This window comes from Saimiri boliviensis, chromosome 2 (genome assembly GCF_048565385.1).
Source record: "Saimiri boliviensis isolate mSaiBol1 chromosome 2, mSaiBol1.pri, whole genome shotgun sequence".
Lineage (NCBI taxonomy): Eukaryota > Metazoa > Chordata > Mammalia > Primates > Cebidae > Saimiri > Saimiri boliviensis.
The window spans coordinates 4,779,711-4,807,437 of NC_133450.1; the positions used below are offsets into that span (position 1 = coordinate 4,779,711).

The following is a 27,727-nucleotide window of genomic DNA, read 5'->3' on the forward strand; positions in this document are numbered from 1 at the left end:
TAGAAAAACCTTGTTTTATTCAGCCCGGACCTGGGCAATCTAGCTCTGTGGTATGGCCAACATATAAAAAATAAAAACCACCAACAAAACGACACGGTAGAGAAAAGTGAAGTATACAGTGGGGTCTGGCATCCGGAATCCCTGTGGTTTCCATCCACGTTCGCTCCCTGAGGCCGGCAGGAAGGGATGCCCCTGCCTGTGGGTTGGGGGCTGGGCCCCTTGGCGGGCGGGAGGCTGCTGGGGGAGCAGGGCTGCTTTGGAAGGGGAGAGACTGGCCATCTGTCCCTCCCGGAGATCAGGATCTGAGGAAGGAAAGACAGTGGGTCAGTCAAGGGCTTCGAGGGAGCGCCCCCGGGGCCGCCTCAGCCAGGACTTCCCTCCCACAGCCCAGATCCACTTCCCTCGGGAGAAAGGGCTGACCCCCTCGGCCCAGCTCCAAAAGGCGGGGTTTGACAGACTCCCCCCTACCCAGGGCACGGTCTCAGCACCTTCCCCCACCGCCAAGCTCTAGTCCCAGCTTGTTCTCCAGGCCATTAGCAGAGCTGCTACTGCCTGGAAATACTTTCCTGTTTTTTCTAACTCAATACTTTTTTCTTTTCTAAGCCTCCCTTTTCCTCCAGAAACACGATGGAAACCCACAGGCGTCAGCCCCGTGGCCTTTCTGGGAACGTTCTGTCCGGCTTCCTGTGCACACTGGCCCAGCCGCCTGCCTGCGGTCAGGGTCACAGAGACGGAGACGCTCTAATAAGACCCGGCCTTTCCAAGCACTTATGTAAAGAGCTCTTGGAAGGAAGGACTTGGCCTCCCCTGCTGCCCACAGGCCTCCGGGGAGCTGGGGGGGTCTTGCCGGCTGCTTCTCCATCTGCCCTGCTGAGAGCCCTCCTGGCAGCTCCAGGCGCCCGGGACAAGGGACGCTGTTTCTGTTCCCATGTCCCCTTCCCGGCAGCAGGCGGGACTCCCTGCCTCCTTGAGCCCCCTGCAGCCTCTTTTGTTTCCTGCGTACCCCATTCTTCCTTTCTCCTCCTTCCCTAGAATGGCTTCTACCACTTAGGTGATGCTTGGGTCTTGAATGGCTAAGACAGGCCCTGAGGAGCAGGAATGTGCTGGGAACCCAGGCCCGCTAAAAAGCCAAACTGCCAGTGATGGGACAGGGGTCCGTCCTTTCAAACATGCTGTGTGCCCTGGGGAATTCTGACCTCTTTCTACTCATGAGGAACCTAATCTCTGCACTGAACCGGAGGCTGCTGTTCCCATTTTTAATATTCATGATGTGGTGGCAACATGCTGTGAACAGTCAGGTTAGTGGTAGCAGCCAAGTGTGAGAGGGCTGTCGCTAAACGAGCCTGGCCCTGGTAACAGACGGCCCTGACCCTGGTCACAGACTGAGCCCTGATCCTGGACACATACTGAGCCCTGATCCAGAACACACACTGGGCCCTGACCCTGGTCACAGACTGAGCCCTGACCCTGGACACAGACTAAGCCTTGACCCTGGTCACAGACTGAGCCCTGATCCTGGACACACACTGAGCCCTAACCCTGGTTACAGACTGAGCCCTGAGCCTGGTCACACACTGAACCCTGAGCCTGACCATAGACTGAGCCCTGAGCCTGGTCACAGACCGAGCCCTGAGCCTGACCATAGACTGAGCCCTGAGCCTGACCATAGACTGAGCCCTGAGCGTGGTCACAGACCGAGCCCTGAGCCTGACCACAGACTGAGCCCTGAGCCTGACCACAGACTGAGCCCTGAGCGTGGTCACAGACCGAGCCCTGAGCCTGACCACAGACTGAGCCCTGAGCCTGGTCACAGACCGAGCCCTGAGCCTGACCATACACTGAGCCCTGAGCCTGACCATAGACTGAGCCCTGAGCGTGGTCACAGACTGAGCCCTGAGCCTGACCACAGACTGAGCCCTGAGCCTGACCATAGACTGAGCCCTGAGCCTCGTCACAGACTGAGCCCTGAGCCTGACCATAGACTGAGCCCTGAGCCTGGTCACAGACTGAACCCTGAGCCTGACCATAGATGGAGCCCTGAGCCTGGTCAGAGACTGAGCCCTGAGCCTGGTCACATGGTGGGCCCTGCCCCTGGCCACCACACAACGAGCCCTGACCCTTGCCACAGACTTAGCCCTGACCCAGGCCATACACTGCACCCTGACCACAGTCACAGGCTTAATCTCTCATACCTGCCATCCATTAATAAGCATTCACATTTAGGGAAAGATGCTTCTCTGGGCCTTGGGATCTCGACCACTTTCCTCCCAGTTGATGAACTAAGGCTGAAAGGACTACTTTTTTTTTTTTTTTTTTTTTTTAATAGAAAAGAGTTACTTTGATCTGATTAAACATTTTAAATTCACATGGAGTGTGGTGGGGTTTCCTTGTGAGCTTGTAAGCAGGAGGTCCCTCTGCAAAGTACTTCACGTGGGGCATCAGGAGAAAGACTGAGGACCCTGCCCAGCAGCCATTTGCCAAAATCCCAAGTCCAGGTTTTATGGACTTCTTCTACAACGGGATGGGAGGTGCCTAGGATTGAAGATGGCTGCTTTTAACCAGAATCACTTCTAATCTGTGATTGTTTAATCCAATCCACTTGGTAAGGACACTAATGATCACAGCTGCTGTTGACTGTGTGCCACTGTGTGCTGGGCTGCAACATGCAGATACCAGGCCCGTAGATCCTCATCCCCAGCCTGTGCGGAAATCCCTATTCTACAGTTAAGAAAAGGAGCTCAGGGAAGTGCAGTGAGTCACCCAACGTCACACAGCGAGGAAGCTTTGGAACTGGGACTGTGGAGCTCACGCCCTTGTACCAAACGGCTCTGCCTTCTGCTGGTTTTCACTTGGGACATCTCAGGGAGCCAGAGGAGGCAGCCCCAGATCAACACGCTACAGCCTGAGCCCCACCGAGAACACTCAGCTTGCAGCTGGCACGGTCAAGGCTCTGTCTACTGGGCCCCGCTGCAGCTGCGTTCGGCCATCAGGGTGACCTAAAGTGTAGGTGTCTTAGGTACTTCAGGTGGCCCTGCCTGCTCCCCAGGCAGGAAAGGGCCAGGGCCAGGGCCAGGAAGGGCGGGGGGCAAGCGCTTACTGGACAATTTTGCAGTTTGTTGCAGAAACGTAGCGGCCTGTGTAGTGAATGTTGCATCTCACTACGTTGTTGGTGAAGTCAGACTCCAAAACGATATATTTTGGGTTCACGTGCACCTGAGGAAGAAGGGAGAGAAAGGGGGTCTGGTCAGGGGGGCTGTACCTCACCTGCTCACCAGAGAAGGTGGTGAAGAGGCAGACAGACAGACACAGAGGTGACAGAGACAGGGAGACAGGGAGACGGAGAGAGACCCTGTGAGGCCAGGAGACATGGAGACAAAGACACACTGCTAGAGAGACACAGAGGAGAAGGGGCAGCTGGTAGTCCAAGAAAACATCATTTGATCCCCCTTATCGGGAGATGGGATGTTTCCCTAGAGCTAGAGCCTGTGCCAGGTGAGACCTGCATGGGGCATCTGGGGCCAGAGAGGTTAGATCCTGCCCCGGGGAATGCAGTAACGAGGAGCTGAGCAGGGGTTCAACACCTGGCTTCCCCGACTCCGAGGCTCAAAGTCGTTCACTATGCATCCCTGCCCAGGTGACCCATCGAGGGCCTGTCAGCGCCCCTGCTCCGGAGCCCAGAGTGCCCAGCATTCACCGAGATGATAGCCCGAGATGATCCGTGCCTTTTGTCTGAAAAGGAGCTGCTGGGATACAATACTTCTAAATGTTGGGTTAACTGGGGTAGGGCCAGCTTTATCTGCAGAACATTTAAGAACAGATGCAGGGACGTGACTTTCAAATCCTGGCACACTCCCGAAGGGCAGGGACTGTGAACCGTGTTGCTTATGAGGTTTGTGTGTCCAGTGCCTAGAACTGAGACGGGACTTCCTACGTGTTTGATAAGTGGGTGAATGAGGAAAAGAACCAATATCCTGGACAACCCCACACCTTGGGGGAGAAAGCCTGGAGGCTGCTGCGGGGCGCTCCGGAAGGAACTGCAGAGAATCGCTGCTGAATGCATCTCTCCACCAGCTGCCTGTCTGCAGGCAGGCCTCTGCCTGCAAACCGCCTTCACTGATCTTCCTTCGCTGAGCTGCCTTTCTGCTTCTGCGTGGGTCCAGAACTGGTGGAGTGATCCCCACTCATTTTGTACCTGTGTGCAGGAGGCCGAGCCACGGCTTCCCCAGGTGAGCCCAGGACAGCCTGGCTTACACAGATACACCAAGTCTGGCTGTGTGTGGTTAACATGCTTTTCTGCTTTTCCCCCAACCAAGGGAAGAGGTGATGGTGTAGGAAGGGTTCAGGCTAAAAGGGTCTTGGCCACAGGAGCCCTTGGCTTTGCAGGGGTCCTTGGGAGGAGCTGAGGGCCTCTCATCTGTCTCCCAAACGACACAAAGTCTGCCGTGTCTGGAGGCAGGAAGATGGACCACATGGCTCTCCAAGGCTTCCTTGTCCGCTCTGGTCCTCTGACACTTAGGGAGACACTGCCTCTAGCATCACCACAGCTGTGGCAAAGGTCCCTTGGGCTCTTCATGGAAAGAGAGGCTACGTCAGCCTGAGACCTAAGCCTTCACCTGGGAAGCCTAAACCTCCAGGGATGCCCAGGATGCTGCCTCTGCTCAGCAGCTGGGGAGGAGGGAACAGGCCCAGAGGCTGACGCTTCTTTCGGGAATGGGAGGACACTGGACATGAACATCGGGTTGGAGGGAAAGCCCCGACCCAGAGGCCCACCTTGAGGATGTAGTTGCCAGGCTGCACGTCGGTGATGTCAATCCACTGGCAGTCGATGTCTGCGTTGTACGTGTCATAGCAGCCTGGGCTCAGGCCCTGGGAAGGGGACAGGAGGAGAGGCGGTGATGCTGCTGGTTCCCCAGAGCCACCCTATGCCGACTTCTAGGAGTTGCAGGCCCCCCTTCCCCTGGGTTTCTCCCCTGACCCTGGCCCAGGTGCGTCCACTCCTTCCTGGAGCCACCCTCTAGATGGACCAGAGGAAAAACGGCGATATCTAATCGCCAAGTGGGAGGGATGAGACGGAGGGGCAGGGAGGCTTGGCAAGATGGATGGCAGAATGATAAAGAGACGCGACAGACGGACAGTGTGTGGATGTTTAGACTGGCTGATGGAAAGAGGGCCGTGGGTGGGGGAATAGGCCAGTGGGGCATGTTGCTCTCCGCACTTTGTTGCCATGTGTCCTTCTCTCCAGGAGCAGATCGCCTGAGAATAACAGGGGAAGGGGCTTGGGCAGGGAGGGAGCAGTCCCCGCAAGGCACTGGGGGCCTGAGGACTCGTCAGACGACCCTCACTGTGAGCAGAGCGCAGTGGCCGGAAGCCTTGGCACGAGCCGGTCCCCAGCCGGCCTCAGCGGGTCTTGCTCTTTGCCTCCCGCTCCTCATCCTCCTGTGCCCCAAACCCTGTCTCTCCAGCCAGACCTGGGTGTGAGAGGTGCACGCATAGCGCTTGAGGTTGCCAAAGTCACACGTGCTGTCCTCCAGGCAGAAACTGGCCTTGTGGCCCTCGGCCACCTTCTTGCCGGTGGCTGCATCCAGTAGGTCATAATGGCTGAACTCGTCCATGCTGTGGTAATGTCTAGGGGCAGAGGAGAGGAGACAGAACAGGGCCTAGTCTTCCCTGGGCCTCTCATCCTGTCCCCATCCTGAGACGGGCTCAAGGGGACCCTGCTGTGACCGGTCTGGGCTCTTGACCGGTCTGGACTCTTCTGTCCCCTGAGCCCCCCACCTAGCTGGGTCGCTCCACCACGGCGCCTCCTCTGGACTCCTCACTTCCTTTTTGGGCTCCCACCTGTACTGGCCTCGCTGGGCGATGCCGTGTATTCTAGACACGTCCACCCCTTACCGAGGCCAGTCCTCTGATATCTGATATCCATCTTCCAGCCTCGCTTTGGCTACGGCTTCTCTGAAAAACTCTTGTCCCAGTAGCAAGAGCTGGCAGATAACACCTCCCCGGGCCCTCTCATCCAGGACCTGTATCTCCCAGAGTCCGCGTGGTGGGAGGGCAGCTCGGGCACCAAGGTGCCCGGCCCGGAGGAGAAGGGGAAGAGGACGGCCCAGCCCCTCCGCACTCACTGGTGGCAGCTGTGCCACTCCCAGGTGTGCCGTGGCCGGTTGGGGAGGAAGTCCGCCGTGCCCTGGTTCTTCACGCGCTGGGGGAAGCGCAGCAGCACCCGCACGTCGTAGTCGGTGGCCTCAGGGGTATAGGCTGTGCTGCGGGGACGGGGTGGGGGGTGAAGAGGGGGGTTGGGGCGCAGTGACACCAGAACCCAGCATGGGCCCCCTCAGCCCCACCCCCAGCCCTTGGCCACTGGTCCTGCGTCCCCACCCCCTTGTCCCTGAAGATCTTTTCCTCTGACGCCTCGAACTGTGGCGGAGGACGCCCTCTTCCTCCGTCTTCCCACCCCGTGGAATCATGGCTGTCCCTTCCTTTCTGGCCTCCACCATGTGGCCGGCGGCTGCCAACAGCGTCTTTCTGAAGTGGTACCAGGCGTGGCAGCGTCCCTGGCACCTGCAGGTGACTCAGCTGGGGTCAGCCCCTGGGTGCAGGAGCCTGTAGAAACCTCTGAAAAACAGCCCTACCTGGGGGGTCGGGGGGGCAGGCACTTTGACTCATGCCTGTAATTACAGAGCTTTGGGAGGTCCAGGCTGGAGGATCACTTGAGGCCAATAGTTTGAGACCAGCCTGGGCAACACAGTGAGAAATTACAATTAAAAATTAATTTAATTAAAGAAATGTTAAAAAAACTAAAAAATTAGCTGGGTAAGGTGGCTTATGCCCATAGTCCCAGCTACTGGGAGGCTGATGATCCCTTGAGCCCAGGAGTTCGAGGCCGTGGTGAGCTGTGCCTGTGCTGCTGCACTCTGGACAACGGTGAGACCCCCATTCTAAAAGAAAAGGAAGTCCTGTCCAAGAGCGTCTGTAAGTCTTCCCTCCTCCAGACAGAGCCCTAACTGTTGACCAGAGTATGCCATGGCTTGGGTGTGGGCCTGAAAAATAGGCTTGAGATCCTCTGGTCAAAGCCTCTTTACTCTTCTAGTCCCATCTGCTCTTCCACTCCCCGACATACCCCGGGTTCCTGCTTCAAAGCCTATTTTCCAAACAGGCTCAACTTTTTTTCCCTGACCCATACTTTTGCCCATGCTGTTTGCTTGACCCAGAATTCCAAAGCTCACCCAGCCTCCTAGGGTCAACTCAAAAGTCCCCGCCTCCAGGAAGTCTCCCCTGATTGCTTCACTTAGAGGATTCAGACTGCCTGTGAGCTCTAACGGCGCTGTCTGTGGCACAGCCTGATACCTACCACCTGCATCTTGCACTGGGTTGGGTATGACTGGGCCACCTCTCCCTGATTGCATGACTTCTGGCTGGCAACCTGCCCTTTTCCATTCAGGGAGCCTGGGTCTGGTATGAATCGCCTGCTCCCAACTCACCTGCTGACTCCAGATTTCCAGCTGAGGCAGGTCTTGCCACAAAAGGAAAAGGGCGGAGAGAGGAGTGAGGGGCTGCACTGAGTGGAGACACATGTGCGCACACATACACACACGCACACACACACGCGCACACATACACACATGCACGCACACACACGCGCACACATACACACATGCACGCACACACACGCGCACACACACACATGCACACACACACGCACACACACGCACACATACACGCGCACACATACACGCACACACACACGCGCACACACACGCACACATACACACATGCACACATACACACGCACACATACACGCACACATACACACATGCGCACACACACGCACACACACACGCACACATACACGCACACATACACACGCACACATACACGCACACACACACGCGCACACACACACACATACACACATGCACATACACACGCACACATACACGCACACATACACACATGCACACACACACGCACACACACGCACACATACACGCACACATACACACGCACACATACACACACGCACACATACACACGCACACATACACATACGCACACATACACACACGCACACATACACGCACACATACACACATGCACACATACACACATGCACACACACATACACACATGCACACATAGATGCACATATGCACACATACACACGCGCACACATACACACACGCACACATACACACATGCACACACACATGCACACATACATGCACACACACACACGCACACATACATGCACACACGCATATGCACATGCACACACACGCACACACACATACACGTGCACACATACACACATGCACACATACACGCACACATACACACATGCACACACACGCACACATACACACGCGCATACACACACACGCGCACACATACACACACCCACACATACACACACGCACACACATACATGCACACATACACACACACACGCGCACATACACACACGCACACATACACACGCGCACACATACACGCCCACACATACACACACGCACACATACACGTGCACACATACACACACGCGCACACATACACACACACATACATACACACATGCACACGTGTGCATGGTAGGAACAGGAAAGCGGTGACAGCTGACAGCTAACTCTGTTGGCCTCAGGGGCTCTTCCCTGGCACTCATTAAGGTCCGTTCCTAAGGCCAGAGAGGAGCGGTGGCCAGGGGTAGGGATTAGCGCTCTCTTTGAGAGAACGTCTGGACAACAGGCGGCTCAGACTGTCTGCCAGGATGAAAGGCCCTCAGCCTTGTCTGGGGGAGGCTTGGAATCTGTCTATGTCTGGGCTTAAACAAAACATCCTCCTTCCCTCTGTTCCGTTCAATCCTGCCCTTCTGTTCGGCTCAGCACACCGTGGGAAACCATAAGGGTCTAGGTTCTAGGCCCAGCGTGGCCACAAACTGGCGGTGAGACTTGGAACCGGTCCCCTTCCTTCTCTGGGTTCTGCCTGCAGCGTGTGAACTGGCACCAGCCCGCGGCCTGTATTTGAAATGATCTCAGAGGGCCCTCCCATCCCAGGGCCCCAGTTCTGCAGGGCTCTCCAGGTCTGTACTCCTGTGCCCCCCTCCTCTGAGGCCTCGGCCTTTTCTGACCCCTCCCTCCTCTGACCCCCAGCAGCACTGGCCCGTGAACCACTCCTTCTGGCTCTGGTTCCACTCGTGTCTTGGTTCTGTCACTGGGTAATGGGTGAGGGCTGCTCTCTCCAGGTGTACCAGGAGACCCTCCAGGACAGAGGACAGGCTGCCTCCTCTCCCCAGCGGGGAGCGCAGGTGCGGGCACTCGGAATCCTCCGTGAAGAAGCAGTGATATTCATGGTTTAGCTTTGAGTTAATCTCTTAAGACTGGAAGGGCTGCCATGGAGGCTCTAAGTTCCTCATTGCTGGAGAAAATCCAGTAGGACTATTACACTCTTCTCCCAAGGACAACGGAAACAAGAGAAGACGTACCTGGAGAGCCTGGCTGAGTGGTGGTCCCTGGACCAGGGGCAGGTCCAGCACTGATGCCAGCCTGGGATGGGATGGGGAGCGTGCACCAGAATGTACATTGATGACATTACTAATCACTCTGCTTAGTTCAGTGGACACTTTTTTTTTTTTTTTTTTTTTTTTTTAAAGGAAGACTTTCTCAATGAAGGAGTGAGTTGAGTTACATTCTGATGCAAGCTCTTTATCTTATTACAGACAGATAAGAGTTTATGGTCAGCTACTTATAATGACAGTGAACTCGTGAACTAGAAGTTCTAGGAGTGAGAAAATGTGGAGATTCCAAAGAGTTTCCTAGATAGTACAAAGTCAAACTAAGCAGAGAGTTCGAATGTCCAAAAAGCGGGTAACTAAGAAAAAGAGGTGCTTTCAACATAGAGGGACATTAACAAAAGAAGCAGATAACACAATCTTAACTGGTTATTTTAGCCCAGGGATGTGTCCCCAAAGCACCTGTATTTCAGCAGAATATGAACTGCTAATAAATGAGAAGCAAACACTGCGAGAGGCAGGATCACCCACGAATAATGGCACATCAGCTGTGCTCACCTTCTGGGTTCATGGAAACTGGTCTCCTTCTCCTCTTTCCAGTGCAACATCTCACTGAAGCTTCCTTGTCCCCCGGGCTCACTGCCCCTGCTGTGACGACGCAGAGGCAGCCTGGGCCAGCCAAAGCCACAGCTGTCCTCTGTGGACGTGGTTGCGCAGTCCTGGCCTCTACCCCGCAGTTACACCTGCCCTATAGAACTTCCCTGGGTCCCTGTAAGAGTGCTGGAAGCTGGGCTCCCAAGAGGAACCTTCTCATTCAGCAGCTCAGACCCAAGAGGTCTGGGTTCCTTTCATTGCTCCTCAGTCTCCTGAGGCGGCAACTCATAGCTTCAGGGCTCGTGCGAAGAGGAAGAGTCACAGTAAAAGTGAAGGTCCTTGCAGAGTGAGGAACAGTATACAGAAACGCTGGACCGCCACTTGCTCCCCTCCCCTCCTGACTCCCTCGGGGCGGGCAAGGCTCACACACGAAGAGGTCGGGGTCCTAGGAGGCTCAGGCACTTGGCCAGGGTCATCAGCTTGCAGACAGCCTAGCTGGCAGCCACAGCGAGGCTGGGTTCTGGGTGACTCCCGGGGACGCCGCCAACACTCTCCACTTCTGCCTCAGCTCCTTACCTGGCCAGACACTTCTCCTCCGCAGCACAGCGCAAGGAGTACAGGTGGGCTCTCTGCACATACGTGGATGCTTGCACATAGTTGGGGTCTGGGACCAAGTCGGGGAGACCTGGAGCGGGCAGTGGGTGGGGGGAGGAAGAGCATGACATTGAGAGCATCAGGTTGGCCACTGCTAATGCCCAGAGACCTCCTCCCACCCCAAACATCCTCCCGTAACCCAAAGCCCTTTGCCGTGCTCCTCGGGTGTTGCGTCTTGGGCTCAGGTGTGGGGTTAGGAAAGTGAGCTTGCATCTCGAGCTCTGTGGTGTGAGAGCTACTGAGACTCCCCGGAAAAGGTGGGACGTGACCAAGATCTGGGAGACAGGGTGGGATTGAGAGAACCAGAGAGCAGGAACGGGTGTCCTCAGCAGGGGAACAGCATGAACAAAGGCCTGGAGGCGGGACTGAGTGAACCAAGTAATTTCCTGGCACAGGCACTCCCTCAAGTCCTTCCTCCCCAGGCCTCTGGACACCAGCCCCCAGACACCCTCCGTTCCTCTCATCCCTGCAGTCAGCATTCTTTGTGAACCACCAAGAGAGCCCTGGGCTTCTGGCCTGGAGTGTGTCCCTGAAGGCTCATGGGCAGAGCCAGGTGGATGCTGGTCTGGGTGAGCAGGATGGGCTAGAAGGAAAACACTTCCCCAGAGCAGGCTGCGGATGGGGCAGGATTCTCAGCCTGTGCACCCAGCCCGACCTTCTCAGGATTCCTTCCTGCCTGGCACAGCCACTCCTCCCTGTACCCTCCCATCACCTGCCACCACTTCCTACCGTCAGCCCCCTAGACCTGACCACACCCTCCCCTGTCTGCAACCTTCTGCCACCAACCTGAGGGAGGTTCTGGCCCCCACCCCTGCAAAGCCCAGGGTCAAGCGCCCAGGGGAAGTCTGGAGGCTGCTCCAGTCCCTGTGGTCCCCTGTTCCCCAGGATGTCCCAGAGCCCGGGGCCTGTGCATCCTGTCCCTGCCCCTTCCACCTTCCTCCCTGGGCATGCATTAGGTTGAGCAAGAGTTACTAGGAATAAGCAGAAACCAGACTCAGGTGTCCAGACTCCATCCTGCACTGGAATAAAGGAATGACCCTAATGTTGGGGTGATGGGGTGCAGGCTGGGGCAGGTACGGGGTGCAGGCTAGGGCAGGTGTGGGCTGGGGCTGGTATGGGCAGGGGGGACTCCAGAGCCCTGAGCTCTATCCCAGCCCAGCCACTGACTTAAAGGGGAGGGGTCTTGGGGCCTCTAATTCCCCCTCCTCTCTGGCCTCAGGGATTCTGTCAGGTAAGTGATGAGGCTGTAAGCTCCTCTTCGTTTCTTTCAAGACCTCTGCTCTTGAGGGATTCGCGAAGGGTGGGAACAGGCAAGGTGAGAGGACTTGAGTCCCGTGGAGGGGTTTTCCACCCCTTTCCTGCTGCCAAGACCCTCTCATCAGCTTTTAGATCTGGAAGATGAGGCCGAGGAGGGGAAGGCTGGCTTCTAAGCCTTTGGCAGAAGTGTCTGCCTGCATGTCCCCCACCCCACACCATCCCGAGTTCCCAGACCCTAGCTTTGCTTTCTCTGGGGCCTGGGCCTCATGGGGGAGCCTGGTCCAGGCAGCCAGGGTGATCTCACCTACTTGGAATGAAGAGGAAGCTCGGAGTGCAAGGGTGGGTAAGGATGAGGTGGCTCCTGGCTGGTGGGGGACTTCTTGGCCAGCCTAGGCCCTGTTACTTGAGCCCCTAGGAATGTTTGCAGTCATTTCTCAAAGGACCCATAGACCCTCAAGCCAGCTGGGAGCTGGTTCTCACTCTCTGGACCCTGGAAGCCTCTGGGGGAGGGGTGAGGACGAGAGGGATGGGCCCCATCCCCATCACCCAGTGCCTTTCCCTCAGCTGTGTACAGGGTGGGGTAGCTGGGCGTTAAGTCTCAGGGGACCCAGCATTTTACATCAGACAGCTTGCTGCCCCCACCCCAGGCCCCGTTTCAAGAAACACTACACAGATGGCTCCACAAAGCTGTTCTGGCCTGAGCCTTCCTCTCTAGGCTATTTCATGGGCTGGCTACGCAACCCAGGGAAGTTGGAGGAGCAGGGAGGAAGAGGCCAGGTGGGGCCAGCGAGGGCCAGTGCTGCTCCTGGCCTCTCCCAGCCCTGACTATGTACACACACCAAGCCCTGTGCCTCATCACAGTTGCACCCTGACCTTGGTCACAGACTGAGCTCTGACCCTGGTCGCATTAAGCCCTAACCTTGGTCACACACTGAACCCTGGCCCTGGGCACACCCTGAGCCTTGACCCTGATCATACCCCGAGCCCTGTTCCTGATCACAGTCTGAGTCCTGATCCTGGTCACAGTCTGAGCCCTGATCCTGGTCACACACTGAGCCCTGATCCTGGTCACACACTGAGGTCTGATGTCTATCAGCAATTCTGAATCTCAGTCTCATTTCTGTGTACTCCGAAGATGGACTAAAGCTCTTCAGCTAAAGGAAAAATAAATTGCTGTGATATCATCACGGCTTTATGATGAAAGCTGAGAGGGATACGGTTATAAGTGCCAGAGTTACGGAGGAGGGGCATGTGTACAGTACTACACCCGGAGATGTGGAAGACAGACTAAGGACAAGCAGCCTGTGGCTGCCGTTCACAATCTGAGCCTTGAGCCTTGCCACAGATGACCATCTTCTTCCTCTTCTTGAGGAATCTCATCAGGCAGGTGCCTCTTGCTGTGAGACGTCTCCCCTGACTGCAATGCCATCTCAGGCTACACACACTTCTCCTATCTCACTACCCTATCTATACAGATGCTCTACACTTAGATTTCACCATATTAACCTGCGTGTGCCTCCTCCCCTCCAGACGGCGTTCTTCGGGCAGGGCCGGAGTCCTCCTCACCCTCAGTGGAGCAACTTTTGCTTTGGAGGTGACTGGCTGGCCCAAAGCCCTTGGCCTCTGTCAAAAGAGCTTCCTTAATGACTGTTCCGGGCACCCCCAAGTGTGCTCCATGTCCTGCCCTCCCCCACCCCGGACACCAGGGCACACAATGCCTTTGGAAACATCCAAGGAAACCGAGGCTCAGAGAGGTCCAGAAATCTGCGTACAGTCACACAGGGAGCCGGGGTACCCCAGGAGGAGATCCTGGGTCTCCTTGCCCTCCAAGACTCTTCCTGTCGCTCTTTTTATAAAAACAAACTTTTTGAGTTATAATCTATACACGGTGAAATGCACAGACCTGAGGTGTAGGGTTTGGCGAGTTCTGACAAATGTATAAGCTGTGTGGCTTCCTCCACAATCCAGCTGTGGATTGTTTCCGTCACCCTCTGGCCCCTTCCCTAAATGTCCCTTCCCAGCCTCTGCAACCCCAGGCAGCCTCTGCCCTGCTTCTAATCACTGTAGATTAGTTATGCCTTTTCTAGGACTTAAATGGAGTCACTCTTACCCTTACTTTGTAATTTTCTTATACCCTGTGACTCCCCCAGTGGCTCCCTCTCTGTGCTCCACCTCTGTCACACCCTCATGGCTGTGGGGGGACAACGCGGGAGGCAGCAGCTCGGGGAAGCTGCTGGAAAGGAGCAGCCTCAGGAGTTCAGGCTGGGTCCCCCTGCCTCACCCTCAGGATCCTCGCTGAGGTCCCAGGGAACAGCAGGGCCCCCTCCCACGGCTGGTATGTTTTTCCGGGAAGGAACGATGCCTCCCTCTCTGGGAAGCTCTCCCAGAGGACATTTCGTCAGCAACCAGGCCTGCAGGCTTGGGCTCTCGGCCCCTCTGCAGGGCTTGGGGCGGGGGGATTATGTGATATTGGAAGGGGATAAAGAAGGGTTGATTGAGTTGGGGGCTGGTGGACATGATCCGTGTGGGAGTGGGGAGGCCGGTCTGCAATTTCTGGCTTGTAGGGTGTGACAGGCCCTCCAGGCAGGGTGGCCAATGCTGGGTGCAGTCCAGTTACTATCAGACTGTGTGATCAGCCCTCACCTCAAAAATATGCATTTTAAAGGAAGATCCTGGACCTGGTGAAGGTACACATCTAGCTCCCCACATCACCTCTATCTTTTCTTTTTCCTTTGAGACAGGGTCTTGCTCTGTTGCCCAGGATGGAGTGCAGTGGCGTGAACATGGCTAACTGCAGCCTCAATCTCCTGGGCTCACGATCCTCCTGCCTCAGCCTCCCAAAGTCCTGGGATTGCAGGCATGAACCACTGCACCCAGCCAAGTGAAGGTCTTTTTTTTCTTACTCCAAATACAGGGGAACCATCAGCCCAGGCTAAAGTGCAGTGGTGCAGTCTGGACTCACTGCAACATCCACCTGCTGGGTTCAAGTGATCCTCTCACCTCAGCCTCCTGAGTGGCTAGGACCACAGGTGTGTGGCATCATGCCTGGCTAATTTTGTATTTTTAGTAGAGACAGGGTTTCACCATGTTGGCCAGGCTGGTCTTGAACAGCTGACCTCAGGTGATCTGCCAGCCTCAGCCTCCCAAAGTGCTGGGGTTACAGGCAGGAGCCACGGCGCCCAATCTACGTAAACTTTTAAGGTCTATCTGGTTCACTGCCTGTCACTGCCACATAGGATTCCACAATGTGCATCCTCCAAGTCCCCTCCAGCTGGCCTCCTGTTCTATTTATTTATTTTGACAAAGAGTCTGGCTCTGTTGCCCAGGCTGGAGGGCAGTGGCGCCATCTCAGCTCACTGCAACCTCCACCTCCCAGGTTCAAGCAATTCTTCTGCCTCAGCCTCCCTAGTAGCTGGGATTACAGGTGCGCACCACCACATCTGGCTAATTTTTGTATTTTTAGTGGAGACAGGGTTTCACCATGTTAGCCGGGCTGGTCTCGAACTCCTGACCTCAAGTGTTCTGCCCACTTTGGCCTCCCAAAGTGCTGGGATTACAGGCATGAGTGACCGTACCCGGCTGGCCTCCTGGCTCCCGCTTCCACAAACCACACTCCGCAAACACTCAACAGTGAGCGGCTGTACATGCCCCCCCTGGACCTGGTGGAGATACACATTCAGCTCCCCTGGCCACCTTCAGCCCTGCTCAGTCTTCTCCCAAGCCCCCAGCACAACTGGTAGGGGGTGTGCTGGGGTGGGTCTCATCACCAAAGACTGGGTGGATGAGCTTGCTCAGGCTACCCGAAGAAACCCTGGCCGCTATCCATTCCTGGCTCCCAGGAGGGAGATGGGAGCCTGAGTTCTTACCCTTCTCTGTCATGGGCCTTCTGCGTGGCCTTGGGCCTTCCCAGCCCCACTTCGGGCTTCTTGGCCTCCATCCTTCTACTTCTCATTGTCCTCCATCTGACTTGGGGCTTGTGGCCCTGTGCTGGCCTCTGTGGGCACTCTTCCTCAAATGCAGACTGCACAGAGCCTGGGCCAGGATGGCAGGGATGCATGGGGTGGGGAAGACCCTAGAGATGGCCAAAGCCAGACTCCTTGGCTAGGGCGGAGCTGGGTGAGAGGGGACAGGATCTCAGGGCCCTTCCACAGGGAGACAGCCAGCCGCTGGTGTGGGGTGAGCCTTTCAGCTATAGCAGCCCCATTCAACCCTCCAAGGCAGTGAAGACACAGAACCAAGAAGATAGAACCAATGTTCTGTATCCTGGCTTTGTATTTGGAGCTTCCTCTGTGGCAGCAGGCAGGGGCACAGCAGGAGGAACCTGTCACTCTGACTCTTGGGGCACATGTGCTTGGGACAAGCCCATCCTGTCCACTCTGTCCTCCTGCTCAAGCTGGGTCTGGAGCTGCTGACGGCTCCCGTGCCAGCCCTCAGGAACCAGAGGATGACGACCATCTGCCCCTTCCCCGGTAGGATGCAGCTGGGGCCTTCTCAGCGGCGAGGCTCTAGAGGTGAGGTCACCATCTTGTCCAGTCTCCCCAGTCCCCTTTCTGAGGCTCACTTTCCCCATCTGGATGATGAGGGCGACTGAACGAGCTGGCCCTTCAACACAGGTTGGATGGATCGATAAACACTTGGAGATTAAAATACTTTTTAGGAGTCATTCAGTTCATTCCCAGCCTTGGGCAAGAGCCCAAGACCTCTCACAACCCCTACAGACGATACTTTAGCAGTCAGGAAATTCTCCCACCGTCTGACCTAAATCCTTCCTGCTTCATTAGAAATCTGTTCCCTCCTGCCCGGCGGTTCCTGGAGGCTGCCCAGCGCGGAGGGCCCTGTGGCTGCGTTCCCATCGCTCGCCCACACTTCACCTGTCTCCCTCTTGGCTTCCCCTTTTTTGTGCGTTCAGTAAACCTTGTCTCTGAAATCTTTCCTCTCCGAGTCTCTGCTTATGAGGGGCAGAGGATGGAAAGTGGAACGCAAAAGAGCCCTAATCTCTTGAGCCCAGGGGTGGAGGATAAACAAAGTCCAGCAGGAACCGGTCAGTTGCTTGTGAAATATGTGCTGAGCGGGATGTTTTGGCTAGCGCAGCCAGACTCCAGAGGAGCCCCTAGGTGGGGGAGAAGCAGAAAGCTCTGCAGAGCAGGCCCTTGAATAAAGATGAGCCAGAGAGGCCTCCAGGGCGGGAGCTGGCTGCCCTATTCCTTAGGAAATGATTAGCTCATAATCAGGAAATTAACTTGTCAGCGCTGGCCTGGCGGTGCCACACCTGCCTGGTGAGCAGGCAGGCAAGTGGCTGCAGATTCCACTGTGCCTCATCATGAAGGTTTAATCCCAGCCCAGGCACATGAGCGAGGATGGCCATGAAGCCAGGCCTTGAATCTTCAATGGCTCCCCATTGTCCACAGAATCAAACCCAGAAGTCTTAGAATGACAGCCAAAGCCTTCTGTGGTTGGCCTTACCTAGCCTTCCAGAACTCTTAACCCTAAGGGTCAGTAGGCAGGTCTCTAGCAGCAATACCCCAACCTTTTCTACCCCCTGACCCCATGGTGCCCTTGTCCTGGAATTCCCAGCTATGCATGTGCGTGCACGCGCACACACACACACACCCCAGCTCTACCCATGCAGGGGTAAGCACTCTTTAGCGCCAAAGCCCACCTTGTCAGTCCTGACTCCCCATCCACCAGCACCCTGCACCCTCTTACAGCACTCATTTGCCCACTCCTCCGTCGAGGAGACGGCAGCAGCACAGGGCCTGACTCACAGAAGGTATCTGTGTGTGCTCAATTGCACCAGCTGCCCAGGATGCCCTGGGCTGAGGGGGAGGCAGATGACGCTACCCACTGGGGAAGTCAGCTCCCTGCTCAGAGGCCAGGCCTCTGCTGTCTCTCTGCACACCTAATGCACATTTCTTCCCAGCATGAACCCAACCCCTGCCCCTGCAGCCCTCTCCGTCCTGGCAGGACCTGCCTGGTGCCCCCGAACTCACCTCTAGAAGCTTCCTCTGATGCTTCAGTCACTCCAGGGGTTCCCTCCCTTCCCTCTCACACCCTGCCAACAGTGACCTGAAATTTTTACATTTCTTTTTTGTTTTTGTGTTTGAGATGGAGTCTCATTCTGTCACCGGGCTGGAGTGCAGTGGCACAATCTCAGCTTACCACAACCTCCGCCTCCCGGATTCAAGTGATTCTTCTGCCTCAGCCTCCCGAGTAGCTGGGATTACAGGCCTCTGCCACCACGCTTAGCTAATTTTTTGCATTTTAGTAAAGATGGAGTTTCACCGCGTTAGTCCACATGGTCTCGATCTCCTGACCTTGTGATCCGCCCGCCTCAGCCTCCCAGAGGGCTGGGATTACAGGTGTGAGCCACCATGGCCGGCCAATTTTTATATTTCTTGTAACACCTACTCTGCCAACAGCCTTCCTGTCTCAGCTTAAGGCAACTGCAACCTTGTAGCCGCACCAGCCATAAACCTCTGTGTGATCCCTGACACCTCTCTTTCTTTCATACCCCATATCCAACCCAGCGGGAAATCCCCTCAGCTCTATCTCAAGAACATACCCTCCAGCTGGCTTCCCCCATGGCTGCCACTCTTTCTGGTCTCTGGACCAGCCTCTTCTAGGTTTCCCTGGCTGACCCCCCACTGTGCACTCCTGGCACAGCAGTCAGGGGCCCTGTTTAGCAGTCAGGGGCCCATATCTCTGCCGAACCCAAACCCTGAGTAAAAGGGATGCACAGAAATGAAAAGCCAAAGCCTGCACAGTGGCCCACAAGCCTCCCCATGGCCTGGGCCCCCCGTACCTCTCTGACCTGTCCCCTTCTCCTCATCCAATTCCGCTCTACTCTGTTCTAACCACACTGGAGCACACCTGAAGACCCCAGGAGCTCAGGGCCTTGCACTGGCTGTCTTCCTATCTGGAATGCTCCTCTTGACGACAGCTCCACAGCTCACTCAGGTGCCTCCTTAAATCTGTGCTCAAATGTCACCTTCATGAGGCCTGACGACCTTTGCCACCCACCCCTCTCCTCTCCTCCCGATCCTCCTTACCTATCTCTATTTTTCCACAGCACTTAGCACCTTCTATTTTTTTAAACCGATTTATTATGTTCATATATGAAAATAGAAGAGCCAACAGGGCAAGGTTTTATCTCTTTTCATGACTGAATACCCAGCTCTGGAACAGTGGCCAGCACACAGTCAGTCGCTCAATAAATATTTGTCAAATGACTATTTCCTCACAAGATGATATCTGCACTCTGTAGCCAGGCAAGAGCCCGTGAGGGCAGGGGCAGGTGGCAATGCCCTTCGCCTGTGCCCAGCTTCTGGGGCAGGTCTCACAGGTGCACAGCAGGTGCTACGGGAGCTGGAAAAGACAGACATGGGCGTGGGCCACTCTGCACTCCAGGCGCCTATTTTCTCGCTGCCAGGCTGAGATGTCAGTGAGGCCAGGGAGGGGTCTGGGGTGCCCCTGAATTCTCCATGCTCGACTCAGGGCCTGGCACCTGTATACCCTTGACAAGTGCAAGAGCCAATGCCCACACTCCACAAGGGTCTGGTGGCACTGGCTGTGTGAGCGCAGACTTCAGTGTCAAGCAGGGTCTGGAATCCATTCCAAAGTCCTTTCTTTTGCAGAAGGATTTGCTTTGGGCTTGGAAAACCTGTGGTTCCAGCTGGCCCACAAGCAGGGGAAAGGGTGGGTTGTCTGCTGAGGTTTGGATGGCAAAGACCTCTGGGGCCTCGCTTTCCCATCCTGAGTCTCTTCCTGCTTTGGCATTCTGACACCCCTCTCCCGATTTCCAGGTGGTACTTCAATGCCCAGTTTCTGAGGTGCCTATCAGCAAGGGGGAGAGGGACCCAGACCCAATCCTCACCCCGTGATCATGAGTCCAGACAAAAAGAAGGCCCTTGGTCCAGCTGCTTGTGGTGAGGAGGTGGCTAAGAGGGGCCAGGGGAGGGGGCAAGTCCGAGCCTCTCCTTCCAGCATCCCAACCCTGACTGCTCCTCCGCAGGAATGCCAGGCACAGCAATTGGAAGCAGGTGTGGGCTGCCTGGGCGGACCGCTGCTCCCTCCCTGCCCTCTTCCTCTCCTGCACATTTCAGCCACTGTCCTGGGAAGTCTTCCATGTGTTCTTGGCTTAGAAAGGAGGTAGAATGGACTCAGGCTGGGAGCTACTGGGGAGGGGTACCCCTTCTGAGACCAGAGGACATTGCAGTGGGGACCCCTGGGGTTAGGAGGAAGGAGAGTAGGCAAAAAGCCAGAACTCCCAGGCCAAGTCTAGCAGTAGCCTGGTGCCCGTAAAGGCACTAATGGCTCCGACCCTGCTCTGCCACCATCCCCAGCAGCTCTGTGGGGCCTGCAAACTTGAGGCAAAAACCCACATTTTGTTTTTTTCAGGTGTTTAGACCTCAGAGGAACAGTGAACACTGAGACAGGTAGCACGGAAGAGAAAACACCCTTTCCTAAGAGACAGAACACAGTGAGACCGGGGCCTAGGTCTAAGTGTGGCCACTCATTAACCCTGAGATGTTGGGTGAGTGATTTCATTTCTCCGAGCCTCAGTTTCCTCATCTATAAAATGGAGATGATAATACTATCTATCTAACAAGGTTGTTGTGGGAATGAAATGAGAGAAATAAAATGCTTGGCATAGTGTCTGTTCAATAATTATCAGCTATTCTTATTACTCATTAAAACAGGAGCTGTCTGTTCTTACAGGGATGGTCCAGTTTGAGACTGCCGGGAGAGAAGGTGCTTTGCAAGTGGCTGATAAGAGAGGAGACAGGAAGTCTGCCTGGGATGAGGCTGCTTGGGACTCTGTTTGTTTGTCCAGACACTAATGACTCTCAAAAGAGAAACAGGGAGGCAAGAGAAGGGCCCAGAACCCTCTGTTTCTACAGCTTGTCTGACCTGACATAGCTTTCTCAGCCTGAAGACTCTTTCTTTCTGAAGGAGCAATCTGAGACATCTTCAGGGAAGGAAGGAGGGATGCTGATCTGTGATTCTACCTCCAGGGCAAGTCACTGAACCTCCCAGGGCCTCAGTTTCCTCATCTGCAAAATGGGGATAGCAATCCCAGGGTTGTTACAAGGATTAAGCGACTCCAACTGCAAAGCTCCAGGAACAGTGTCCGGCACTTAGTATGCACTATAAGAGTATCTGTTACACAACCCTTCTGAAATCTGCAATAATAATGACCAGGCAACACCCTAACACCACACTGGGGAGAGGCTCTGCTTCCAAAGTCTGTCACACCTACTGTCCCGTCTCACCCTGTCACAAACAATACCCAGAATCTAGCAGTCAAATACCTGTTGAATGAATGAATGACCAAATGAATGAGTGAATAAGTGAGGCATACAGGATCTAAGCAATTAATACAGAAGTTTTTGTTTTTTTTTTTTTTAAATGCATGGTTGTTAAGAACTCAGGATAGGGAGTCACACAGACTCAAATGCTGGTTCCACTACTAAAAGTCAGCAAGGGAGCCTGTCACCTTATCTGTATCACAGTACCTGGCTCGGACCTGGGAACAAAAGGACATGTCATGTAACGCACTCAGCAAATGCAAGCGTAATTCTTCCCTCTGGATGCAGATGGCGGAGGTAAGGCCCACAGAGGCAAAGCTGGCAGAGGGGTCCATGCTCACCGCCTGCCCTGCCCCACCTGCAGGTGGAGCATGGCTTCCTCCTGGGTCATCTCACTGTGATGCAGAGAGCACAGGCTCAGTTTGAATTCAGGCTCGGGTGTACCCTTTTGTGCCACCTCCCTAGGCCTCAGTTTTCTCATCTGCACCTCACTAGGAGGTTGTGCGTTGAGGCTGCTAAGCCCAGGACGTAGTCTTCAGCAAATGGCCACGTTGGTAGGATCATCCCTGCCTCTGGGCTCTACCTCTGGAAGCTTGCTGGGTGAAGCCCGCTTTGGTCCTTCCTTGCATCTACTTCCAACTCTGCGGGGAAAGGTGGCCGACCTGGAGGGTGCAGGTGGGCAGGCAGCCTGTGGTGCGGGGGGACAGGCCCAGGAGAGCTAGGGGCTCAGGCAGGAGGGGTGGTAGCAGGCAGCCAGAGCTGCTCTCAGGAACTGAGAGTCCAGACAGGTCTGGCCTCTTGGGTGCAGGAGGCTGGACAGAGAAGGCGGTACCCTGGAAACACCCTTGCATGTGTCTAGGGAGATGTAACATCTAGGCCCCTTGAGCAGCATGGTCCTGTGGGGGCTGTGGAGGCTTGAGCGAAGGAGAAGGAGGAAAGGACAGGAAAGGGCTACCTCTAGCTCTGGAGTGCTAGGCTGAGACCCTAGACTTTGTCTCAAAGGCCCTGAGGAGCTACAGAATCTTCTTGAGCGGAGGAGTAACCTGGCCAGACTGCTGGGGTTTATCTGCCCCACATGTAGGACAAACTGGAGAGGGAGAGAATGGGGACAAGGATACGGGGAGGGGGCAGGTCCAATTTCCTCCTGGCCTCTGATTGGCCATGTGAGGTCAGGGATAGAGGACACACGCCAGGCAAGGCTAGCATAGCCATCTGAGATGCCCTGGGAGGATGCCCAGGGCAGCCTGTTCCATGTTCCTTTCAAAGGATTGCCAGAGCCGGTGAGTCAGGCAGGGGGTGGGAGGGTAAGGCCTTGGGAGGGGAGCTTTGGTCTTCTGGGGCTGTGGAGTTTCTTATGTGGCACTAAGATCCCCAGCTCAGAGAAGCCGAAAGTGTGGGGAGGCAGGAACTGAGGCGAGGATCCCAGGAGAGGAGGGCCTGGTGGGGACAGAGGGAGAGGTCACATCGAGGGAGCCGACACGTCGTAGGGGACCCAGCTGGGCCGGGAAGCAGCTGGCCACTCTCCAGGGCTCTCTTCAAGGATCTGCTATCCCGGAGAGCCGGGCAAAGTGTGTGACCCTCTCTGGGCCTCTGTTTCCTCTAGTTTATTTTCAGTTTCACATTTCAGAGTTGGAGAGAATGGTACTGCAGGAAGCCTTGGGTATTCCCAGTGCCCAGGGTGGGAAGGAAGAGGGTGCAGGTGCCCAAGGAAGAAACTGGGCTCAGGACAGGCGCTTGGAAACCACCCACCCGTGGAGGGAGGTGGGTGGTGCTCACATGTGCTTAGTGTTGTGAGGACATGTCCACGCCCGCACACACATGCAGGCTGCCAGCGCCCAGCCTCAGACCCCTGGGTGTGGGGCCAGGAGGAATGAAGTCAGTCTCAGAGAATCCACTTTGGGCTCCCACACCAGGCCTGGGGGTCTGATCTCAAGTACAAGGCTTGGCCTTCCCTGGGCTGGGATTTTCCACGGTCGGGCTTAGCAGGGTGGGGAGGGAGGAACCAATGGCAGGGGAGACTACTGCTCCCTCTCTGGCCTCTTCGTGAGTCCTAAACTAGCCTGCAACCCCCTCCCCAGCAAAAAACACACTCCCACCCCACACCCTCAATGATTAGGGGAAGGGCTACTTGGAGGGTACTGATGACCATCCCTTGCAGCAATGCTTAGACATTGCCTCCTCTGGAAGTCTCCCTGAGCCCCAGCGCCTGACTGGGAGGGCCCTCGTCTGGGCTCCCAAAGCCCCCGGCCCCGCCAATGCTTGCCTAATCACAGCACTGAGATGCCCCTCCTGCTAGACTTGCCCAGGGAAGGGCCTGGACTCAATGCATGTGAACGCATTCAGCTTGGCACCTAGGATGCTGCCTTCAGGGGAGAAATGTTTCTGACCCAAAAGGAACTGTGAGGCGCAGGGGCAGTGGCCAGAGGCCTGCTAAGCACCAAGCACCCTGGCTCCAGACATGGCCTCGCCCTGTCGCATTCCCCTCTCAACCAACTGGCTTCCTTAAGAACTAACAGGCCAAAGAGAGGCCCTAGAAAACCCACTGGCTTGGTGCCCAGATGCCAAGTCCCAGGCTTGCCTCTGCCAGTATTGTGGCATTTGAGGGCTCGGTTTTCTCTGCCCAGAGGTGGGGCCCATCAGGCTGAGCCTCATGCTGAGGTCTTGCATTCTAAGAAAAGCCACTGCCAAAGTTTCGCACCCTCTAAGTAAAACACCCTATGCTCCAAGGGGCCCTAGGGCAGCTGATGCATGGCTGCAATGTGCCCTTCTGCAGGGATGCTGCAGGTTCCTGGTCAGGACCACAGCAGGTGGATGCATCCTTCATCACATCACAGAAGGACCTGCCATCTGATTTTTCCCGAGGTCTCACAGGTTCTTAAAGTGGGATTCAGCACCCAACTCAAGTGCTACACCTTGGATGTGAGGGAGTGGGTGCTCCCAGTGCAGACACTCCTCTCCCCTAGTCTTGGCCTCCAGCGTGACCCAGGGAGACAGGCACTCCGTCAGCAGCAGCCTCTCACTGTCTCTCACTGTCAGCTTGGCTGGAGACAAGGCATCAACCCTCTGCTGACAGAGGCTGAGGAGGAGGCTGGGGTGGTAGCACCTACAGTGCATGGCACTGCAGGGCTCAGCCCTTACTTGGTGGGCCAGGCACAGCAACCTCAATGGGGAGCAGAGAATCATGGGTAGACGAAACTGACAACAGCTTGAAAGAGGCAAAGAACGGTTGGACTGCATAAGCAACCGGGATGGATGGAAAACCTTCACCAAAAAGCTATCTGTATGGAGAGAGTAGCAGGGAGGGGGATTCTAGGGCAGCAGAGAATGGCTGATGGCCGTCCAGCCTCGGCCAGACCCACCAGTCAACCCTTGTCACAGTAACCCCATCTGCTAATAGCATGTGTGGAAGCTGCCACTCAGCTGTGTCCTCATGTGCAGAGGGCTTTGACCTTCCCAAGAGGAGGACGTATCCTTATCCCCTGAAAAGCCAGAGGGAGGTCTGTCCACAGCTGGGGCTCTCCGCCAGGGCCAGGACCAGGGTGAGTGGACGAGGCCGGTGAAGTGTTTTTTTCTTTTCTTTTCTTTTCTTTTCTTTTTTTTTGGCTTGGGGTGCAAAATTTTAGGGGATGCCAAAAAACTCAGTAACCGAGATAATATTTAACGTAACAGCTTTAAAAATCAAAATTAATGGAAAAATGTCTGTGATTAATAAAATATCCAAATTTTAAATAAGAACAGGATCCGTGTTGCTGATTTTTTAGCTTGCCTCAGGCTCCAATATGGCTTGGCACACCACTATTACGGACTCTATTTAAAAATGTGGATATTTTGTTTATCACAGAGTTTTGTTTTTTAACATTAATTCTGACTTTTAAAAAATACATCTCAATATTGCTCATCTCAATTATTGCGTTATTTTGATAGCCCCTGAACTTCTGCACCCAGGCCAGTGCCTGACGGGTCTCTCTCGCCCCAGCCTTGCAGATTTCCCCCTGGAGTCACAGGCTCTGCTCTAACCTCCTGCGGACTCAGGCCAAGCTCACACCGTGCCCAGTGATGGGCAACTTGCCACACCTCCAGGGCACCCCTTAAGGCCACTCTGGCCCTGAAGACTCAGGTTTCTGATGCTCCTTGCCTCGCCCTGTGAGCTGACATAGGGCATCTCTAAGGGGCGAAGGAGATGCCCTCATTGGAATGAGGGAGAGGCAGGATGAGGGGTTCCTTCCTTTTGTCCTCACATGACCCAAGCCAGGTACAGAAGGCGCCTCCTCCCAAAGCTAGGCTAGTCCCTCCGCCAAAGTCAGGATCAGAGCCCACACCTGCCTGGCCAACCCCTGGCACTGATGGTGCCTGGGTGCAGTTTAAGCTGGGAGGTGAGGTGCCAGGTGAGATGCCAGGCTGTTGGATGGGTCGGGGGAGTCGGGAGGGGGCGCTGCTCCGCGCTCAGCAGCTCAGAGGAGGCTTCCGGGAAAGTTCTGAGGAGGGGCCCGGCGCCCGGGGCAGTTCCCCGCGGCCAGGGGCGCGCGTCGGGGGTCGGGGGCGGTACTCACCGCGGCCGTTCTGGTTGGGCCGGTACACGCTGCCCACGCTGAGGCGGCCCTGCTGCGCGCCGTTCCGCTCCCCACCCGGCTGGGGCGCGTCGGAGCTGCGCACAGGCAGGTAGGGCGGCTCCTGCGCGCGCGGCGGCGCGTACGCCTCGGGGGGTTGGTTGGCGTAGGGCGGGTACCAGCCCAGGCGCGGGTCTCCGCCGTAGGCCTGCGCCGCGTCGGGGCCGGGGCCGGGGCCGGGGCCGGGGCCGGGGTCGGGGTAGGCCTGCTCGAAGCCCGCGGTGCCCTCGCTGTACAGGCTGTGCGAGTAGCGGCGGTCCAGGCCGTCGGGGGGCGGCGGCGGCGGCGGCGGCGGCGCGTAGGGCCTCTCCGGGGCCGGGTAGAAGCCCTGCGGCGGGTACTCGGGCAGCTCCTCGCCGCCGCCGTACTCCTCGTAGCGCGCCCGCGGCTGGTAGGGGTAGATGACCCCCGCCGAGGCCATGGCCGCCGCCCCCGCGCCCACGCCGCCGCCCGCGGGCCGGTAGTACACGAAACCCTGGTCGTAGGTCCGCGACGCGGGGTCGTAGTTCTCGTACTGGCTGACGTAGGGCGCCTGCGGGTAGGGGAACTGCTGCGGGTAGGAGGGCGGCTGGCGGTAGGTGCTGGCGAAGGCCGAGGCTGAGACCGAGGAGGCGGAGCCCCCGTGCCGTTGCTGGGAGACGGAGGTGCGGGCCCGGGCCATGCCCGTGCTGTCCCCGACGGCCACCTCGCGCCAGTTGTCGGGCACCTGGCCGAAGCCGAACGGGTGCCGCGCCTGGCCGCGCACGGTGTCCGAGCCCACGCGCCCCGGCAGGGGCAGGGACGGCGCCTGCCGACGACGAGGGCTCCCGTGGCTGCGCCGCTGCTGGGCCTGGGGCGCGCCGGCCAGCAGCACCCGGGAGCTGCTCTCAGACCGCTGAGGCCCGGGCGGCAAGTACTCTGAGCCTGAGTTGAGCAGGCTGTACACCTGCCCGTTGTTCTCCCACTGGATCAGCTGCCGCCAGCGCCCGGGGTCCGAGCCCTGCCCGGGCTGCGCCTGCTGCCCGTGCACCAGCACGCACAGGCAGGCGCCCCACACCAGGGCCCCCAGCTGCCGGCTGCCTCGGGCCAGAGCCATGGTGGCCACTCAGCAGAGGCCGGGTGGACAGAGAGGCTCTCAGGAGTGGCCCCCTGTGCGCGCTTCTCTTCCCACGGCCTCGAGGACAGAAAGGCTCCTTACTCGCTCCAGCTCTAGCTTTGTCCATGCTGGCCTTGTCCCGAGCGGGACGGCTCCTCCGATGACAGCATTTCGAGGCCAAAGGGTCAGGGCAGGGCAGAGGCGATGCCCAGGGCTGCACGAGGCTCTCTGCAGGGCACCGGGCGGGCAGGACCGCCTGTGGGCCTTACATGGCCAGCCCCGCACTGGCTGGCCGCTCGGCTGGCGCTTTCCCACTCTGAATGAATAAGCAACAGGCTGGGAGCGTCTGGAGGCTTCGGCCTCCTGGTCCGCCTGCTGGGGCCTCCTCCGCGGGGCCCTATGGCCCGCCGGCTTTCAGCTATGCGCCGGTCCCACAGCTGGAGTGCTCCCTCTGTCCCTAGGAGTTCCCAGCCAAGCCACAGACAGGCCTCTGAGGAAGGGAATCAAGCAGGCAGTAGGCGGGGGCCTCTGGGGACTCGGGCCTGGTAAGTGGGGGCTCTGGCAGGCAGAAAAGGGCTGGGGTGTCAGCACCACCCTCCCCATTCCTCTCTGCTTTGGACGCAGTATCCCTGGTCTCCACCTTGCTCACTCTCTAATTCCGGGGCCCAGGTGCACCTCCGCTCTTGTACCTGCATAGAAAGGCACTGAAGCTGCAGCTTTTGCCTCCCA

The 27,727-nt window shown here is 56.7% G+C and overlaps 1 protein-coding gene across 1 annotated transcript; it reads right to left on the reverse strand.

Annotated features, from left to right (window-relative positions):
- Positions 1 to 27,331, reverse strand: LOXL1 (lysyl oxidase like 1). The gene is made up of 7 exons (XM_010332020.3): positions 25,867 to 27,331; positions 10,674 to 10,782; positions 6,123 to 6,260; positions 5,469 to 5,625; positions 4,771 to 4,866; positions 3,098 to 3,213; positions 1 to 302 (listed from the first exon to the last, which is right to left on the reverse strand). The coding sequence occupies exons 1-7, from the start codon at positions 26,996 to 26,998 to the stop codon at positions 296 to 298; spliced, it is 1,755 nt and encodes a 584-aa protein (XP_010330322.2). The 5' UTR covers positions 26,999 to 27,331; the 3' UTR covers positions 1 to 295.
- Between the last annotated feature and the right edge of the window lie 396 nt (positions 27,332 to 27,727).

Coding starts and splice junctions, on each gene's coding strand:
- LOXL1 (XM_010332020.3), bottom strand. CDS start 26,998: ATGGCTCTGGCCCGAGGCAGCCGGCAGCTGGGGGCCCTGGTGTGGGGC. Junction 5,626..6,122: donor GAGTGGCACAGCTGCCACCA/GTGAGTGCGGAG, acceptor CTCTGCCCCTAG/ACATTACCACAGCATGGACG. Junction 3,214..4,770: donor CTGGCAACTACATCCTCAAG/GTGGGCCTCTGG, acceptor CTTCTTCCTCAG/GTGCACGTGAACCCAAAATA.